Raw genomic sequence first — 20,992 nt, 5'->3', positions numbered from 1 at the left:
TCCATTTCGTGGTCTTGGGGTTTAATTATGAGCTGTGAAGAAATGTAATTGCAGCTGTGGCTTTTCTGCAGGTCCTGAGACGTCTAAGTATTGTGCCTGAAAGAAGTTCTCAAAGTGCAGCATTTAATCCAAACATGCTCCGACATGGTCAGAAAAACACTAGTGTCATCACAAAAAGAGCAAAATGGTACATGCAAATACGGCTCAGTCGTTAATCATGGCTCGCTTATCTATTAAAGCTGTTCAATAGCTTCAAGGCTAAAAAGCAAGACGGGGGCTATGATGGGAAGCTGAGCGAGAGGGCAGAGAGGGTGAAAAAGGGTTTGGTCTGTTTGCGAGATAGTTTGTCTGAGAGAAGCATAAAGAACGGTCCTGGGAGAGGCTTTCAGGAGAGGGGGAGACTCGGGGTGAGGGGAGAGGCTGACTTATAGCGGCCTTGAGAGAGTTGGGCCTGTTTCCTGTCAGACGTCCAGGATTCCTGGGTGGGAACATTGACTGAATCAGCCCCAGGAGGCTGCGCTGCTGGGAAGGCTGCCAAGTCTTTCCAGTGCCCTGCAGGATATGACATCAGACTGAGAAACCTGAAGGTGAAGTCCCAAACACAGTAATAATATATAAGTCAGCAGCACACAAGACAAGACTGATGCCTGTTTATCCCAGAGAAAACAGGACAGTCTGTAATACTTGATGAATAATCCAAAATGACCTATCACACATGGCCCAAAAAAACAAGAACACACTTGACTATCATCTCTGACATGATCCTCTCTCTCTCTCTCACACGCATCCGTAACTGCCCTTACATGTAAAACCGATCACACCTCAATCACAACATGTCTGACAGACTAACGTGACCAGGCTGGTAGCAAACATGAGCAATATGACAGGGAGAAGAAGATTTACAACCAAAGATTTACCAACGTGAAGAAGCCTTTGATCCCTGTGTGTCAGATTATCAGTGACGTAGCGCCACCTTGTGGTGAAATGGCAAAGCACATGACAGTCAAGTTGTGAAGGATTTTCTCCATATTTCTCTTCTTGTTACATAGAAGTCCATCGACTTCTGTTTCTGTATCTTTTTTCTTTTCTTTTCAACATCTTTATCAATGGTGGAAGTATTCAGATCCTTTACTGGAGTAAAAGTGCCAAAACAGCCATGGAAAAATACTCCTACGTAAGTAAAACCATAACAATGTTGACAGCAAAATGTTAAGTAGCCTATTATAGTTTTTCACAATTGTTAAAACACACTTTCCAAATCCCCCTGTTCTTTTCTCAGAATTGTAAACACAAAACTATTTTCTCATACTACATTCACAAAACCTCTGATTCTTTTTGCAAAAACCAAACCATGGCCTCAAAATAGTTTTACCTGTGCTCAAAACCGAACAGTGTTGTCAGATCTTGAACTAACTGGTCAAAATAGAAAAATTGCTAAGCAGTCATTACACACTACACCAAAATAAAAAGCAAACACAGTGTTGAGGGCATGTAGCTCATGGAGAAATGTTTGTTGATCACATTACAGTATGTATAGCATACGCATTTTCCGTCTCCAAAACGAAAGGAAAAAAAAGATTTCACAACTCTGTGGATTTAGCATTTACTCTGCATTCATCAAACATAAATTATAGTACAGTTTTTCTCAGTTGCTAAAACACTAAACCCTATTGTCTGAACCAAATCCTCAGTGCCCTGAACCCATTTATTACTGTAAATTGGTCATCTTTTTGTCAGAACCTTAAGCACTTTTCACCTAGTTAGACACAACTTGCAAACCTATTCTCACCCACTAAAACACCTTTTGCACTGTGATGCACTTGTGTTGCATAAGCGCACGTAGCAAAAGTGAAACTCGATCAAAGCACAGGTGTCTAAACTATCAACAACTCAAAATTGATCACACTTGTGGCTATGTAAAGAAACCAACAAGCCAGTTCAGAGAGCCCTGGTTGTTTACTGTAAGTTTCACTATGGCTAGAAACAACCAGAGAGGCAGAGGGAGAGTACAAGTCCTGTGGCCTGACCCAGCACGTCGACATGATGCTGTAGATGAATAATTGTACAACAGATACTGTATGCCCTTTTCAAGTTGTAATATGATTCTTGTTTATATTTTTATTTTTTACTAGAAGTGCTAAACAGATTTTTGTTTTGTTTTGCAAAATGCATTTTCCTGTTTGTGAACAATGACAATTATTTCTACAGCGTTATGATCTGATCATTGTGTTTTCCTTTTTTCAGTGGTGTTTTTCTTTTTGATTGACTAAGCCGGTGCATATTCTCATTTGCCCAGGTTATAGTATTTCAAAGGAGGTTAAATCGAAAGCAACTGGACTTAGTTATTTGTCTAGGAAACGTCTTCCTGCTTTAACCTCCTTTGAAAAAAATTGTTTTGATTGACTAACAATGTTTGGTTTTGAGCACAGTTTGAACTGTTTTGAGGGAATAGTTTGGTTTTGCAGGAAGAGTCAGAGGTTTTGTGAGTGTAGTTTGAAATTTGGGATTTGTGTTTACAGTTGAAAGAAAAGGATGGAAGGTTTCAAGAAATACAGTATGTCTTAGCAATTGAGAAAAGGTACTGTGAAATTTTCATCATCATCCTGAAATTGATATACAGAAAGTCTACAGCCTAATGCAATGTAAAGGGTAGAAAATGTATTGTGTATGACTGTACACAATTGATCACACAGTCATTGAGCTTCACCTGGTCTTTTACTGGGTTAGACCACAGCACGTCATCAACATCACAGGCTATACTTGTCCTGTTTACACTTCACGTATAGTGTAGGTGTCCATTATGGCAGTCACGAAATTCTACACAAATGCGTAAAATATATCTAATGTGAACATTTTAATACAGTAACTTCTTGTCTAAAATCTCTGGATTACTGTAGTATGGACATAGAGAATCTACTGATGTTTGGTTGGACTCTTTGTCTTTTCTGTCATGCCATGCACAAAGACATGGTCTGAATGTCAGCAGTCTGAATGTCATCATAAATGATCACTCTTTGTCTTCTTGCATCCTTAAGTGGTTTATATTGGGTTTCACATCATGAGAAACAAGTTTGATCAGTTGTGAGTCATTTTATTTGACAGATGACACATGTTTTATTTGTGTTCACTTGTATTTATGCATTATGCATCACAGTATTTTATTGCATGACAGTTGTGCATAGGGTTTTGCAAGTGTTCCCTTTGACTGACATATTGTTATGCCTGGTATTATTGGGTGATTAATACTGAAGCATCCCTGTGTATGCAGAAAGTGGGGAAACTACTGGTTTGATTACTGTTTTGTATTTTTTTCAAAAAAATTTTTTAAAGTATCTGTGTTGTCCATTTAATCCTCATCGTAGAAACAACTAATAACCAAAGCTGTGATATAAATGTATTGGAGTAAAAAGCATAATATTTCCCTGTGAAATGTACTTTAGCAGAAGTAAGAAAGAAACACTCAAGTGCCCCAAAATTGTAGCCTACTTTAAGTGGGGTTAGTAGTACATGTACTTAATTATTTCACAGCTGATCTCAATCTGTATCCAAGCTTAAACTAATGATTATTGTTGGTCTATATTAATCTACCTCATATTTTCTCAATTAATCAATGTATCATTCTGTCTCTCTCCTTATAATGAGTGATCTGTGTTATGATCATTATACTCAAAGGCAACTTCTGCTTATGTCTTGTTTTGTCCAACCAACAAAATATTCAATATATATCAGGAAATTGATTTTTACACAAATGTAGCTGAAATCTGCAAACGTGTATGTTCGATGGTCTATCAAAATTGTTCTGATTAATTTCCTGACGACCTGCTGATCGATTATTCGTCCAATTGTTCCAGTGCTAATCTACACATGAAAGAAACAGACAAGATACCCATCTCGCATCTGAATCATTACACACAGTTGTAAGACGTATATGCCACGCGACACCAACACCGTAACTGCGTTATCTACCGCAAACTCATCTCATTTAATGTTTTCATACGAACCACAAACCACCTAAACCGTGGAAATGAATCGCTAATATAATACACATTAGTAAACAACATCCAGATCGCTTCCGCTTGGTCAGTTGTCTACAACATCTGGCGAACAGCAGGGGGAGATCCGGTTAGTTTTTCCAATTTAAAACAATCAAAATAATTCACACAGAACTACGTGATGCTTCCGGTTGTGTTTTATAAAAGATCCTGTATGGTAAAATATATTTCTATTACAAATCAAACGTTCAGCAATGATATAACACGCACTCACGCTGAGAGTGGTTCCCCCCGTAGCTGACTGCAATGGTACAGTCCACAACACCCGGGTTTCCGCGCGAAAAGACGGCCCGCGCGCCCGAATTGCTTATAAGCATCCATTGCCAGCTCGAGCACAGCCAGGCAGCAGCAACGGTGGATCCGCGCGCTGTGTTTCAACACCGGCGGGTTTAAACACGGTTTTTTAACGGATATCTTTGTTTTTAACGTGGTTTTATCTTTCTTATCGTACACGTTTTAGCTAGCTGTTGCTTTTTTAAAGAGAAAAAAAAAAAACCCCAAACAAACAATGCCAGCCAGGACTTCCCTGTCTCTGCCTGAGGATGTCAGAAAAAGGTAACGGTTGACGGTTGTAACCTGAATGCTAATAACAGTTGGTGTCCCACCGTTGATGTTAAACGTTAACGTAGCATCGTGTCTTGTTGTTGCACCGTGTCGTCCAGAAGCGGCAACGGGGTGAAACAAGGAAAAACCCAAAACCCCGCTGCTCTGTCTGTCTATCTGTCTATCTATCTTGTCCTCCTCGCCCCGGTTGTCACAACCACTTCACCTTTTGTCTGTGTGCTAGCTGCTGTAGCTAGCATTAGCTTGTTACCACTGGACAGTAAAAGGCAGATGATGCTGCATACAGACTAGAGTTAGCTGCCCCCCCCGTTCCCCCCCTCACTGATGGCGGCTTAGCCAGTTAGCATTAGCCTGTCAGTGGGATGGAGTAGCAGCGTGTGTGAGTGAGATTTGGCGCCACTCAGGAAGTTTTGTTAACCTGTGTTGTTGCTTTGCTGCTCGCTCGCTCGCTCGCTGTCACCGCGGGTTTTTTTTGTTTTTTTTGTTAAACGCGATAAAACATCGACAGTGAATGTGATGAGTTGTCTTAATTAACCGTGTTTTGACGTGTTCTTTGTTCGCAGGCTGCAGGTGCTGGATGAGGATGGAGTTTCAGACGAGGTGGGTTGTGTATCTGCATGACATCTGTGTGTGTGTGTGTGTCACTCCTCCAGCTGCATCTCACTAATTGTTAGTTTGGCGCCCCGAAGACCATGATGCATGTTAGGAAGTCCACCACGTTGTGCCACATTAAAAAGCCACTCTACGCCTTTTATTAATTGGATTTCACTTATCTGAAAAGTCAAGGCTCCAGCTGCCTCTAATTGGGAGCATTTTGCCCCGAAATTTTTAACCGTGCAAATACATTTTTTTTATCTACTTGTACATGTGCAACCAGATAAATTGACACTTTTTTTCTTAACACTGATGAAATGTGGAAGGGGCGTCTTAATATATCTGTAATCTGTCATTATCAGTGGCAGAGCAATGTCTATGAGGATCATGACTGAAAAAGAAATGTGAACATTTGATTAGCAAGTTGATGTAAGTGGTGAGCACTCCTAAATTTTATGCCTGTGCTCCTAGTAAAAAAATAAAGTTAGTCTGGAGCCTGTGTGTCACTCTTCCAGCTGCACCTCACTAATTGTTAGTTGGTTAGTTTAGCGCCCCAAAGACTATTATGCATGTTAGGAGACCCACCACGTTGTACCACATTAAAGCCACTCGCCACCTTTTTAATTCGATTCCACCTATTTGAATTAGTTCAGTCATAATGTTTGAGTCTGACCATTAACAGACAAGAGAAGCACTATAAGGATGAAACCATGTAGCAACAAGTGTCTGTGCTGCTCCGTGGTTTCTCTGCATGTTTAAAACCAATTTGGTTGTAATGTCTCCAACACAATCACTGCCCAAAGTGTTTAAATATATAAATTAATGTCCTGATATCAACATTTTGAGGGTGGTGTGGGCTACACAATAAAATGACTGCCTTTAAATATACTTGGAATATACACATGCACATATACACATCATTTATAGTGGAAATACATTATATAATAATTTTCTGTTTGTAGTTTTTCTTACACTGTTGCATGATGCATTTAAGGACAATAGTCGGTATGACACTCAGAAATAAAGCAGACTTTATAAATGACTTTACTTTTAAATGTTCCAGGATAATGTGAAGGAGAAGCTCAAGTTGGTGCAGGATTTCCTGCATGATGACGCTCAGGACCAGTTGACCAGCCTGGAGGAGAAGATGAAGAGCTCAGAGATCTCAATGGTCAGTGCCTCCTTCAGATATCTAACTTTTTAGATCGATTATCCCAGAAGCTCACAGCTCAATGTTTTGTCCTGTGATGTGACGACGTGCCGTGTGCTTTCCACAGGAAGTCTACATCACTAAAGTAAAGGCCTTGCTGGGAAAAGAGCTCAACCTTGAGAATGGCTCCCATGTCGATGGCGTGGAGCAGAATGGAAAGACGAATGGCTTCACAAATGGTTCTCACAAAGACGAGGACGGCGAGGACGCAACCATGGACACACAGGAGGATGAGGAGACGGTCAAATCACCAACCGCTACTAAGGGGAAGGGTGGACGCAAGAGCAAGGCAAATTCTGACACCAAAAGTACGTTTTAAGATTTATTTGTTGTCAAATATGGATCTCAAAGATGGAGATGACACAAATGAAATGGTTTATTTGGATCCCCATTAGCTGTTACTTCTACAACAGCTACTCTTCCTGGGGTCCATGTTAAAACATGCATATAAATTGAATTTGATGAAATTTAAACTGATAAAGGAAATTTGAATCTTCTTTGTCCTTTGCAGAGTCTCCAGCCAGCAGCACCAGGGTTACAAGAAACAGTGGGAAACAGCCAACCATCATGTCAATGTTCTCTAAAGTGTGCGTACATGTGAATTATTTTTGAACTTATTCAAGATTGCAATTTGTAACATGCAGTTCTCTGAATTGAGATGTAATAATAAATCTGTCCTACAGTCAAAAGCGGAAGTCAGAAGATTTGAACGGAGAAGCTACGAACGGACAAAGTGAGCCGAAGAAAGAGGAAGACGAGGTTGAGGAGGTGAAGCATTTTTTTTAAACACTTGTGAGATTTTTCAGCATGAAGCGGTGCTGCCGTTCTCTGGTGTGTAACGTTACACAAATTCTCAAATCTGTTGTAGACTCGGGAGGAGAAACGTCTCAAAGTGGACTCTAATGAAACGTAAGTTTCCCCTCTGAGCTTTATCACTATCATTCATGTTCAATAAAAAGAAAATACTAACACTTTTATCGTATACAGTGCTGCTGCTGCTGCTCCAGAGGAATCCAAGAGTGAAACTGTTAAACCAGTTTCTGCTGCTAAGGTAATGAATTCAGTCGAGGTCGCAGCAATACAATATTTTTGTAAGCATCACATGCCCAATGTGTCTAATGTTAGTTTGTCTTTTATCTTGAAGAATCCACCACCCAAATGTACAGACTGCAGACAGTACTTGGATGATTCAGACCTCAAGTTTTTCCAAGGGGATCCTGATAATGCGGTGAGGATCATCAAGGTTACGCTCTTCTATATGGGAGCTTTTAAAAAGAGTTTTATATATTTGTGCTGAGGAGAAACGTGAAACTGTTTTTCTTCGTCTTCAGCTGGACGAACCTGAGATGTTGACAGACGAGCGCCTCTCCTTGTTCGACTCTAATGAGGACGGCTTTGAGAGCTACGAGGATCTGCCGCAGCACAAGATTACAAACTTCAGGTGAGGAACAGCTGCTGTCCTGGTTCGGAGGAACAAAATATTCTTTAACTCACTTTTTATGTTGCAGAACCAGAGGTTTTTTTTTTTTTTTCCCCTCAGTTAAGGTATAAACACTTTTGTCTCACAGTGTGTATGACAAGCGTGGCCACCTTTGTGCGTTCGACGCTGGACTGATTGAGAGGAACGTGGAGCTCTACTTCAGCTGTGTTGTCAAGCCCATCTACGACGACAACCCCTGCATGGATGGTATGAAAAATATAATCACTATCATGTTTTTTTCACTTTTATTTTATCATCAAAACATGTTTTTATAATTTTCTTTTAGCCTCAAAAACACATATTTATCTCTGTGGGTCTTTTTCCTTGTACTTTACCAGGTGGCGTTCCTGCAAAGAAGCTCGGACCCATCAACGCCTGGTGGATCACTGGTTTTGACGGTGGAGAAAAAGCTCTAATTGGTTTCACTACAGGTATCAAAGTATTTTTTCCCCCTCTCTCTTTCTCTATTCAAATTTTAAATGCACCTTTCCCATGTATCAATGGCTGACCTTGGTGCCTTCACTCTCCAGCCTTCGCCGACTACATCCTCATGCAGCCGAGTGAGGAGTACGGTCCCATCTTCGCTCTGATGCAGGAGAAGATCTACATGAGTAAGATCGTGGTGGAGTTTCTCCAGAAGAATCCCGACGTCACTTATGAGGACCTCCTCAACAAGATCGAGGTGACGAGCTGAATAAATCAAACAAGATCAACTTCTGTGTTATTTGACTTCAGTTCACTGCTTATCTAAAAGAAATCATAGACATTTAGTTTTGGACATTTAAGGATCAAACATACTTAAACATTTTAAGAAAATTATTTAGACTGATTTTATTATCATGAAATCAAATCCTTTCAGTGCAGATATGACTCAATCATCTCTCAAGTAAATGTATCAAACAGTTGTTGGTTTGTATTCATAAAATGCTCTTGACATTTCATTACTTTTAACACTTTTACAGTGAATTTAAAGTGACAAAGGGAGACAAATGTGTTTGCAAGTCGAGGTAGCTTTTTGCTTTTACGACTCTGACCAGCTTCTGCTCCTCCTGCCCTCAGACCACCGTGCCGCCTGCAGGACTAAACTTCAACTGCTTCACTGAGGACACGTTGCTGCGCCACGCCCAGTTTGTGGTGGAGCAGGTGGAGAGCTACGACGAGGCCGGCGACTCGGACGAGCAGCCCATCATCGTCACCCCCTGCATGAGAGACCTGATCAAACTCGCCGGAGTCACTCTGGGGAAGAGGTACAGAGAAAAGAAAATATGATTAGATGATGGTTTGTTTTACACTGTCAGATGAAAGTAGTCAAAGACGTTACACTGCTAACATCACATCAGCCTAAAACTTTAAATGCTCACTTTGTAGCAGGCTCCATCCTGTTCGTCTAACCTGAGTTACAGCTCCTCTCCCAGATTTCTGGCAGCAGCTCCTTTGCAACAGAGATGCTCCAGGATTTTGATGTTATCCTTTTTCTTTTCTTTCTTTTCTTTTTTGTTTCATTTATTTTTTGCTTATATTCCTGTCTTTATGCTCCTCGCTCCTTGTTCTCCCCAATGTCTAACACTCCTTTGACATTTCCTAATGCAGCATGCTGCTGTACTGGTAGGTAGGCCTCGTTGTGAATGCATCCTTAGCTTGTATGGTGGTGTGTTAGTGTGAAGCATTTAGAAGCTACATGGACCAAAAAAAGAGCATTTTTTACCAGAGTTCACGCTAGAGTTTTTATCTCCAATAATTGTCATTTTGTATTTTTAGATTTTGGCTTTTACATCGTGGTTTATTAAGTTTACATGGGAACTTTTTTTTTTCTGGCCATAAAACACCAGGGTGTGGACAACTGAAAGTATTTAAAGTATTTGCAATAATAGTTCTCTGAAATCTTTATAGATCATTTCTTTAAGTTCAATTTAATTAACTTTTTGGGTTAAAAAGTGCGTTTTCAGTTTTTATCTTGATGCAGAAGTGTCCTCAAAGAATAAAACTCAAATCTTTGACCAATTTCCTCCATGAGCATCAAGATGCTATTACTGAAGGTGTCACTTCAGAACAAGGACAATAAATATGAATTAATTTTCTAGGTAAAAGTCAAATACTTGTAACGCCATACTGTGAAGATAATAATGCTCTTTAATGATCCTGTAATTCTTAATCTTGAGATTATCGTCTTGGGTTCTAGGTAAATTTTGGGGAAAGTTGCCACAGCAGCTTTAATCTGCTTTACTTGGTGCCATTTAGCGAAGCAAACTCCAAAACCTTCAGTCGTAACTCGTTGATCGTTTCCTCTGCAGGCCAAAATGTTTGGACAGAAATTTTTTTTGTCGTCTTGCATCTAACGGGAACTCTGCACTGTTACATCTCGTCTGTTTTTTGTTTGCTTGTTCCTTTTTGTTGCATGGCCTGATCCTGTGGTGTGTTGAAGGCCAGGGGCTTCATACTGCCATCGCTCCACATACCATCAGGTGTTTTTTATGCCAAACCCAGTGGACCTCTGCCTCTGAACACGGTCTTTGTTCCCCCTCTGACAGGAGAGCCGCGAGAAGACAGGCCATCCGTCACCCAACGAAGATCGAGAAGGACAGCAAGGGGCCGACCAAAGCGACCACCACCACGCTGGTCTACCAGATCTTTGACACCTTCTTCTCTGATCAGATTGAGCAGAACGATAAAGAAAACGGAGCCAAGAGGCAGCGCTGCGGCGTCTGTGAGGTGAGTGACTCGTACGCTCGCTTTCATATGTCTTAATGTGCATCCGATTTGTTTTAACTCATCCTCCTTAAAATGTTGTCTTTTCTTCAGGTTTGCCAATCTCCTGACTGTGGCAAGTGTGCAGCTTGTAAGGACATGATCAAATTTGGAGGAAGTGGCAAAAGCAAGCAGGCCTGTAAGCAGAGGAGGTGAGTACGACTCTGTCTTTAATCTGTAGCCTATAGAACGAATTGCTTGTTGTTTACACATACTTCCAGGTAGAAAACCAGCATCAGAACAATAGTGATGGATGAGAGTTTCACTATATATCACATTTCACGTCACTGTATCACCGTTTAGACTAATCTGACGTTTGTAAAGTCTATAAAACCAATGATTGGACACTCGTTACTATTTCTGTGTGCATGTTTTTGTAATTAGTCATGGTTATTGTGAATTGGCGGGGCTAATCATTACCTGTTTAACTTTAATAACTCAGTGATTTAAACGGTCTGTGGAAAAAATATTTTTTCCAGTGGATATCTTAGTTTCAACATGACTGAGCTAACTGGAGTAGTTTCATGTCGTGTCCGACAACGGGAGGGAGTTGACGTCCTGATAGCTTTGCTACTGCCATTGCCAGACACTGATTCCCCCAAAACTGAATAAATACCACACATGGCAACACAAAACTGCTTTGCATGTACACAGAAATAGTAATTCAGTTATTTCAGTTTTGTCTAAACGGTGATGGTGGCATGAAAAATATGATCTACATAGCTAAACTCTCGTTCGTTACTATTGTGCTGGTTTTCTACCCAGACGTAGTTGTAAACAACAAGAAGATTCATTCTATAAAAGCTGCTCTGAATATCTGCTCTCTGTTTAGTTGCTTCATATTGGTTGAGATGACTTAGTACATTAGTTTCTGTTGTTGTTAATTCCTTTTTGTCGATGTCATCCGAAACCTCAGATGCCCAAACCTTGCAGTGAAGGAGGCTGAAGATGACGAGAACATCGAGGAGGAAGACATCCCAGTGACGAAGCCCAAAAAGGTTGTTAATGCCAAGAGGAAGAAGCAGACCCAGTGCAAGCTGTCATGGATTGGAGAGGCTATTAAGGTATTTGACAGAAATAAACTTTATTAGATTAAGCTCCAGGGATGCAAACAGCGTGCCGAAAAGCGAAACTCGCTTTCTTCATGACCAATTAGGTGACTTGTGTGAATCGTTCAGATCCGAAGAGTTTTTGTTTTGGGGGGGGGGGGGTCGTTTTCGAGGTAAATACAGGGTAAATACGGAGACTGCTTGCTGAAAAACTGTCCCTGAACGCAACGCGCATCAGCGGTTTTGTATGAATTTACCTCGAAAACGGCTCCGTTTCGTATCGTTCCGTCATTATCTCGTAGCGTGGTGAATGTGCAGCTCACAACTTGTCTACAAAAGCGCTGTGGAGTTTTGGGATTTTGTATTTGATGAGTTTAATGAGGGAAACCAAGAAATTCCCTTAGCCCCCATAGCGTAGCTCTGAGCAGCCAGCTGCTGCGCTCCGCTGTACTAAAAATAGCTTACACCTACAATTAAAGGTAATGAACCTACTGCTATGACTATAGCAATTATGGCAATGGGCCAATTTGCCAAAATGTTGAACTATCCCTTTAATGTAGAAATGTTGGCCTCCTGAAAACTATGTCCATCTATATGCACTCAATACTTGGTTGGGGTTGAACTACTGGAAATTGACTTTTCTGTGATATTGTTAATGGTGGTTTTTGGTCCTGACCCGTTTGCATCCCTGAAGCTCAAACATGAGACGGCAGCATTGAGTCTACATAAAGTCTCTATCTCCCTCCTCCTTCAGACTGAGGGAAGGAAGCAGTACTACAGGAAGGTCTCTGTGAACGACGAAGAGCTGGAGGTCGGAGACTGTGTCTCGGTGTCATCAGAAGATCCATCCACTCCTCTGTTTCTGGCCAGGTAAACTAAAATGTTTAGATTCAGAACGCTTCATTTGTATTAGAAGCGCAATTCAGTTCTTACAGTCACTGACTTAAACGGGAGCTAAGCAAGATTTTTCCCGTGTCTATGCTACCTTTTTACCTTAACTATCACAATTACTCCGGAGCTTTTTAATTAACTACATGACTTGTTACCCGTGAGAACTGAGGCTCTCTGCCTTCTATCTGGCGTCTCATGGCTGAAAACCAACCTTGCAACATCAGTGTAGTACTTGGCCGCCGCCACCCCTGGTGTCCAAGCTCTCGTCTCTGCGGCACCACGACACAAACGTGCTCCGTAACCCGCAATCTTTTGTTTATGACTGTTAAAACTACACAGACACGTCGTAACATTGTATGTGTTCTATAAGTTATCCACCGCTCCACTGATTGCTTTTTCGCCAGCATTCGTTAAAAACAAATGCACATGGTGAGGAGGGGGGTTGGCAATACAGCAGAAAAGCGACCAGACTTGCATAGTTCCTCTTTAACAAGACAAACATTTATACACATTTTCATTCTCAAGTAAGGGAGCACCGTATGTGGCAAGTAGGGAATAAATATTAAAATATGCAAATAAGCTCAAGTAAAAAAATAACCTAAAGGAAAATAAAAACAGTCAGGTAAATAGTGCCGAGTATATTGCACATAGGAAACTTATTTTGCATTTCCCTCCCCTCTCAGGATCACCTCACTGTGGGAGGATAACAGTGGAAAGATGTTCCACGCCCACTGGTTCCACCGTGGGATCCACACGGTGCTGGGCGAGTCCTCCGACCCGCTGGAGCTCGTCGAGGTGGACGAGTGTGAAGACATGCTGCTCAACTACGTCCAGGGCAAAGTGAACGTCACGTACAAGGCCCCGTCCAACAACTGGTTCATGGAGGTATAATAAGTCGACTTAATGGCGGGGGTGGGGGGGTGTAATTTGCATTTCACTGCGAGCTTTCCCTTGATGCCATGGTTACGTTTGTGTTGCAGGGTGGAATGGATCTCGAAATCAAGGTGATTGACGACGACGGGAAGAGCTTTTTCTATCAGTTCTGGTACGACACTGACTTCGCTCGCTTCGAGACGCCTCCCAAGACCGCTGCAACAGACGACTGCAAATTCAAGTGAGCGCCATCCCTTCATGTCGCTGTTGTTTCTCCAACTTTATTTATTTATTTCTTGTGCGTAATCTTCCCCCTTCTCTTTTCTTTTCTTTTTTCGTTCAGGTTTTGTGCCAGCTGTGTCAGGAATAAAGAGAAGGACGAGCGGGAAACTCCTCGTGCGTTTGAGCCCCTGGAGAGAGAAGACAACGACTCCAAGGCTCTGTACGCTCTGGCCTGCTTCAGGGGAGAGCAGTTCAAGGTGGGAGACGGCGTCTACCTGCCTCCTGACACTTTTCATTTCAGGTGAGCGCCAAGTCAACCTTTCACAATTTGCTCAAACTTAAACTTGTACAATGATGGGAAAAATGTGTATGAAGCTCATCGTCTCTGTTTCGGTTTTCCCAGTGTGAAGCCGGCGAGTCCAGTGAAGCGCTCCCACAGAAAGGAGGATGTGGACGAGGAGCTGTATCCAGAGTATTACAGGAAGTCCTCCGACTACATCAAGGGATCAAACCTGGACGCTCCTGAGCCGTTCCGCATCGGGCGCATCAAGGAGATCTACTGTCTCCGACGCAGCAACGGCAAACCCGACCTGTCGGAGGTCAGACTACGACTCTACAAGTTCTACAGGTGAAAATGGATTTAAAAACACAACCTGTAAAAATTTTTAATCCAAAAACTGTATCAACAAAATGATGCTGAAGTGTCATTTTGTCTCCTCGACTCTCAGACCGGAGAACACTCACAAAGGCGTCAAAGCCAGTTACCACACAGACATCAACCAGCTGTACTGGAGCGACGAGGAAGTCAGCGTCAGCATGACCGAGGTGCTCGGCCGCTGTCAAGTGGAGTACGGAGAAGACCTGAACGAGTCGGTCCAGGACTACTCCAGCGGTGGACCTGACCGCTTCTACTTCCTGGAGGTACTTCTTGTTCATTTAATCATTAGTAAAGTCGGAAACAAGCTGCTATTTATCTGAATAGAAAAATGGCAAATCTATAAAACTAGAGATGCACCGATACCACTTTTTCCAAAACAAGTAGCGTACGAGTACTTGCATTTGAGTACTCGCTGATACAGAGTAGTTACGGCATTACACATAAAGTTGCTTTAAATTTTTTTTTTCCCACAAATATCATTTGTTATTTGAACAAAGTCACTCAAGTACAAGAAAAACATGCTGAGGAACAAAGTTTCACTGCTGTACAAACACAAATTTAACAAAATTGTCATATTGTGACATATTGACATTCAACATTAGTGCTTTTATAAACATGGCACTGCCACACATACTGTCTGAAATTTAACATAACAAAAGTGAACTCTTCATTCTGTGTCATGCTGAGATTTCAAATGTTTACTTAAAGCAGATATCAGTGGAATGTTTTTGTTAATATAAGTCCTAAATAGTCCTATTTTCCGTCAGCAATCACTTACATGAAGTATTTCAGCCTAAACACGAGTCTCTCCGTCACTCTGCTCTGCTGTAACCCGAGGAGAAAATTTTCCTTGTGGGATACAAGTGTTATCCAATGAGGGGAGAGAACGGCATGAAGGGCTGTGTGTGCAGCCAAGGGATGCGCGTGAATGTGGTGACGTAGCACGAGGACCAATTGATGCCTGACAAGGGCGGGGGCTGCTAACTCATGGTGCGTTCAAGGAAACTCGTACTTTGTGTTTTTCCTTCCTGTGAAGTCATACCAGTTCGATCTGGTACGAGTTCACGGGTCGGAAGTTACGAGTGGCCGTTATAGGGAACTTTCACAGACAACAGGACGGTAAAAACACGAGCTACGGGTTACCTGGAACGCTACCAAGTCGTAGTTGTGACTTGAAGCTGTAACTTACGGTTTCAAAAGCCTGCCTTGAACACAGCATTAGCCGAAACGGCCGTGCCACTGTTATCTGCTTTAAAGAGGAAATTTAAAGTCTGATTGCCACCGATAACACATTACTAGCAAAACAGCAGAAAAGCAATTTTATTTAGAGTACAAGTACTTATGCCTGGTATCGGACCGATTACCGATATCGGTAGATCCCTACTTAAAACTGGTAAATCTGCATCACTAAGTATGGGCTGGATTTCAAATTCTGTTCTCACTCTTTTTTCCCACTCTCTCAGGCCTACAATGCAAAATCAAAGAGCTTTGAGGACCCTCCAAACCACGCTCGCTCAGCTGTTCATAAAGGCAAAGGAAAGGGCAAAGGGAAAGGTGAGAGTTCAGTGAGATCAAAGACAAATACTAGATTAAAATCGTTTTAATGTCTGAAATCCTGATTGAATGATCTTGTGGTTCTCTAGGTAAGGGCAAAGGAAAGGCATCGGCCACACAGGAGCCACAGGACGCTCAGAATGAACCACAAGCTGCTAAAGTGCCTAAATATCGCACACTGGATGTCTTCTCCGGCTGTGGTGGACTTTCTGAGGGCTTCCACCAGGCTGGTAAATGATTTCTGTTCAGTTTTTTTCCTCCATAATATTCACAAAATATATCCTCTGATCCTCAAATGTTGACATGCACATGGCTGCTGGTTATTTATTTATTTATTTATCTGTAGGTATCTCTGAGACTCTGTGGGCCATCGAGATGTGGGAGCCTGCAGCTCAGGCCTTCAGGCTAAACAACCCCGGCACCACGGTGTTTACCGAGGACTGCAACATCCTGCTGAAGCTGGTGATGTCCGGAGAGAAGACGAACTCTCTGGGCCAGAAGCTGCCTCAGAAGGGCGACGTGGAGATGCTGTGTGGAGGGCCGCCGTGCCAAGGCTTCAGCGGGATGAACCGCTTCAACTCTCGCACTTACTCCAAATTCAAGAACTCACTTGTGGTCTCCTATCTCAGGTCGGTGTCCGTCTTCGCATCATGTAATATCAAGTCCTCCGCCTGTCTGCAGCTCACACACTCTCAATGAGATTCTCTTTTCCTTCGTTGCAGTTACTGTGATTACTACAGACCAAAGTTTTTCCTGCTTGAGAACGTGAGAAACTTCGTGTCATTCAAAAGCTCCATGGTCCTGAAGCTGACCCTGCGCTGCCTTACGCGCATGGGCTACCAGTGCACGTTCGGCGTCCTCCAGGTGAGTTCAACTCCTCTGCAGTAAAAATGGCCCCCATCTACAAATACAGTCGTCAAAATTGTGCTTCTTTTTGGGTGAGATCTGGGGAATTGGCCTTAGTCTCCGTGTGTCTGTACTCTACTGACATCCACCATCAAATTGAGCTTTTGAATTTCAGAGTCAAGTTCATTTTGTCATTCATAGTACATTTGCATTTACTAGAATGAAATTATGAAAGACACAAGTTAGACGGAAATTCACTAAACTCAGACCAATATTTCCAATAAATATCAAGAGATTTATTATGAAAAAACTGATGCCTAAAAATCATTTTATTGCACCTTATGTCTACGTTTTAAAGTGCACTTAAGAATTTAAAAGCCTGATAGCTGTAGGGTAGAAGCTGTTCTTGAACCTTGTTTGTATAATTTCAGGAGTTTCTCCCTGAAATTATACAAAGTGAAGTAAAAATACAGTCGTCGGCTTCATTACATGCTTAACGTGCATGGTGCGTCCTCCCTCAACAGGCGGGTCAGTACGGCGTCGCCCAGACCCGTCGCAGAGCCATCATCCTGGCTGCGGCTCCTGGAGAGAAGCTGCCCCGCTACCCAGAGCCCCTGCACGTGTTCGCTCCCAGAGCCTGTTCTCTGAGCGTCGTGGTGGACGAGAAGAAATACGTCAGCAACGTCACACGGTACATTAAGCTTCAGATTTTTGTGATTCTACATGACAAACGTGCACCAAAGCCCCAGTGGGACTGTCCTCAGACTAAAGTGTCCTCTCTCACTACAGAGGTAACGGCGGCATCTACAGAACCATCACTGTCCGAGACACCATGTCCGACCTGCCAGAGATTCGCAACGGTGCCGCTGCACTGGAGATTTCCTACAACGGAGAACCTCAGTCCTGGTTCCAGAGGCAGATCAGAGGGACGCAGTACCAGCCCATCCTCAAAGACCACATCTGCAAGGTGAGTGGTGCTCTCACGCAATGATCAATGACATCATCATGTGTGTGTGTGTGTAGGGATGAAGATTACTTGTTTTCACAATTAATTGTGGTATTAAACATCACAATTAATTGGTCATATAGATCCCTAAATACCGTCACTTTCTGAAAAAGGTCTGAACATATCGGCAGATGTGCGCCAAGTAAAGGAAGATGCACAGATACTGGTCCATTTATCTAACGTTACACTGAATTGGTGGGAATTTAAATGTTAGCGTGTCATTTGTAATTTTAAAAAATGATTACAATAAGCTTAAACATTTGGTATAGATGACAATTAATGACTCAAATATTTCATACACTTCCCCCGGGGATCAATAAATTTCACAATACTATGAACGTGTAAAATCAAATATAGTCAAAATATAATTGCATTTCTAATCGTGAAATTTATTGATGCACAATAATCGTGATTATTTCTGACAATCGTACCAAGAAAATCTATAATCGTGACATCCTTGGTTGTGTGTAACAAGAGATGTGTGACCTTTGTGTTCTCAGGACATGAGCGCTCTGGTTGAGGGTCGTATGCGTCACATCCCGTTGGCTCCCGGCTCCGACTGGAGGGACCTGCCCAACCTCGAGGTCCGGCTGAAAGACGGCACCATGACCAAGAAACTGCGCTACAGCCACTCAGACAAGAAGAACGGACGCAGCAGCACCGGTGCTCTGAGAGGAGTTTGCACTTGTGCAGGAGGTTTGTGGTTTAGTTTCCTGCTCGAAATCAAAGCTTTTTTTCCCCATTTCCATTAGTTGCATCTCTAATGGGTTTTTTTTTTTCTCGTGCATCACACAGGGAAGCCATGTGAGCCTCAGGACAGGCAGTTCAACACCCTGATCCCCTGGTGTCTGCCCCACACCGGCAACCGCCACAACCACTGGGCCGGACTGTACGGCAGGTTGGAGTGGGACGGCTTCTTCAGCACGACCGTCACCAACCCTGAGCCCATGGGCAAACAGGTACATCAATCAGCTTTTTATTAGATGAGTCGGAATAAAAAGAAAACATTTTCAGAACTGGGACAAAAGCCTGAACTTGGTACATTATTTAAATTAGGTTTTGTGTAGATACAGTACGTTTCACAGTAAAGGAAAATGAGGTCATTGGTTAATATTTACTTTAAATCCTTTAACCAACATCCTTGTATTTTCATTTCCAGGGCCGTGTCCTGCATCCTGAGCAGCACCGAGTGGTCAGTGTGAGGGAGTGTTCGCGCTCTCAGGGATTCCCAGACACCTACCGCTTCTTTGGAAACATCCTGGACAAACACAGACAGGTAAAACCTCACACACTTCACACATGTTTTTAACAGGAGCAAAAGATCTGTGGACGGCGTTTTATTGCTTATAACAGAGCCAGGCAGGCTTTTGAAAACTCAAATTTTAAGCTATAATTATTCTCCTCAAAAGGACATGCTGAATAGATTTGATTTTAAATGGAACTCAAAGGAGATTAAATATCTGGGGATTCAAATACCTAAATATCTATCCAAAATATACAAAAGCAATTTGTTAGATCTACAGACTGATAAATATTTGCACTATTGGGAAAAATGGATTGTGTACATGTCCAAAAGAGATGCTCATTGAGCCATCATTGTATTTGTAACTCCACCAGTATAATGTCTGAATGTATAGGTCTCTCTGTATGTTGTCTATTTTTATAGAAGGAACATAGAACATAAAGTACAAAAAAAAAAGACAGGTCTTGGGATATATGACCTAATGCGATATGCAACACTCCATCTCTGTCTGTGTTGACCAGTTTTTATTCAGATGAAATGATAATTGATCAAATCACTCTTGACCCATCAGTTGCCAACAAATTTTAACGGTGTTTTTCAGCTTCACTCAGTTTATTTTGACTGCAGCAGGAGAGCCACTGTCCATACACAAGTGAATTGGTAGATGTTAAAAATGTAGCAAATGAAGAAACACATAGCAGTTAAAATCTTTAAGTGGCTTTGAACATGAATTTTTATTAAAGCTAATGTTTGTCAGATCTGTAAATGGGTAACCGCTGAGATGTAAATGTAACTGTGCCCTCAAGTGGCCAGAGAAATCTTTCAGGATTCAAAGCTGCTGAAGAGAAAGAAGCCATTTTGTTCAGTTCAGTGTCTCATTTTAACTTTTTTATTTTATATTTTTATTTCATAAACTCAGCTTTGAGCCGTCACACATTGTGTTAACTCCTCGTTTGTGTTGCTTCCCCTCAGGTTGGAAATGCAGTGCCCCCTCCACTCTCCAGGGCCATCGGTCTGGAGATCAAGAAGTGCGTCATGGAGAGAATAAAGGAAGAAAAGGAAGAAGAAAAAACATCAGGTACCGGTATCTACTTTTGTCTCTGCTTGCATCTTTTTTCCCTGGTTGACTCTATACAAAGTTTGCTGCAGATTGAAATGATTAAATATCTTTATTCCCCTCCACAGAGAACATCAAACAGGAGAAGATGGAGGTCTCTGACTAAGTCCTCGTTAACCTTCCCAGCAAGAGTCGGTTCCACGATGAACCCTGGCGCTGATGTGTCGGGAGAAATCATTTCTTTTAAATAAGCTGGCGGCTTTCAACTGTGTCACTAAGTGGCCACCATGGACTTTTCTGTGCAGTACCGTTCCATGTTTTAAATGTGCTTTTAATCATGTTGATGTTGTTGGGAAATGTTCACCTAACGTGGAATAAATTGTATGTAGTTTTTTATATGTAATATTTCAAATAAAGCTCTTATGAAATCGTTTTTTTTTCTTGTCATGTGAATTTAATTGTAGTAAAACTAGATGCTAATGAGGCTGATATTAAACTGAGTTGATGTAAGTAGAGTAAAGACTGCAGCTGGAGGAGGAAACAGTGACTCGATGTATGGTTGTTGGAAACTCTTTATCGCTACCATCAAGGCTTTAATGGCTCTTATAATGGGCCACTGATTAATGTCTTTTCTTTTGATGTCAACTGAGTATTTAAAGCTCTACATGTTGTTCAGTTTAAATGTACTGATGTTAATCATCAAATATTAATGTGCAGCAGTTCAGAAAAAGCACAACATGTGAAAACCGGCACATCAAAGTGATCAGAAAATCCAAAAGAATGATAAATAGACTATGCCTTTTTTTTTTTGAATAATATTTAACGGCCTAAAAAGTTTGGGAACGGATTACTTCAACAGTATTTGTTCCAGGTTATTGAAAACTGCACATCCATGTGCGTCCAGAAGATGGAGGAGTCCCTCTCTTCTTCTTCCAGAGTTGCCTCCAT

General features: G+C 41.9%; 1 protein-coding gene across 1 annotated transcript; it reads left to right on the top strand.

Moving 5' to 3' along the window:
• The first annotated feature begins 4,299 nt into the window (after window positions 1-4,299).
• dnmt1 (DNA (cytosine-5-)-methyltransferase 1) lies at window positions 4,300-20,469 on the top strand. Its single transcript, XM_085783726.1, has 34 exons — window positions 4,300-4,607; window positions 5,180-5,216; window positions 6,274-6,381; window positions 6,488-6,728; window positions 6,932-7,007; window positions 7,104-7,188; window positions 7,289-7,329; window positions 7,408-7,471; window positions 7,565-7,648; window positions 7,752-7,861; window positions 7,989-8,107; window positions 8,239-8,331; window positions 8,431-8,582; window positions 8,960-9,147; window positions 10,429-10,609; window positions 10,700-10,797; window positions 11,562-11,709; window positions 12,449-12,564; window positions 13,269-13,470; window positions 13,566-13,699; window positions 13,802-13,981; window positions 14,084-14,308; window positions 14,409-14,601; window positions 15,802-15,892; window positions 15,982-16,122; window positions 16,239-16,521; window positions 16,615-16,756; window positions 17,263-17,429; window positions 17,528-17,705; window positions 18,245-18,440; window positions 18,540-18,703; window positions 18,904-19,020; window positions 19,960-20,065; window positions 20,173-20,469. Exons 1-34 carry the CDS (start codon window positions 4,561-4,563, stop codon window positions 20,208-20,210), a joined length of 4,545 nt encoding a protein of 1,514 aa, XP_085639852.1. The 5' UTR covers window positions 4,300-4,560; the 3' UTR covers window positions 20,211-20,469.
• The last annotated feature ends 523 nt before the right edge of the window (window positions 20,470-20,992 follow it).

This window comes from Trachurus japonicus, chromosome 8, assembly GCF_045865225.1.
Source record: "Trachurus japonicus isolate A0001 chromosome 8, Traja_1.0".
Taxonomy (NCBI): Eukaryota; Metazoa; Chordata; class Actinopteri; order Carangiformes; family Carangidae; genus Trachurus; species Trachurus japonicus.
Note: the sequence above shows the minus strand (reverse complement) of the source record. Positions and strands in the feature narration are given on the sequence as shown.

Excerpts from the sequence above, each read along its gene's own strand:
- dnmt1 (XM_085783726.1), top strand. The coding sequence starts at position 4,561 with ATGCCAGCCAGGACTTCCCTGTCTCTGCCTGAGGATGTCAGAAAAAG. Across the intron at positions 17,430-17,527 it reads TACGTCAGCAACGTCACACG|AGGTAACGGCGGCATCTACA; the intron begins GTACATTAAGCT and ends CTCTCACTACAG. Across the intron at positions 19,021-19,959 it reads TCCTGGACAAACACAGACAG|GTTGGAAATGCAGTGCCCCC; the intron begins GTAAAACCTCAC and ends GCTTCCCCTCAG.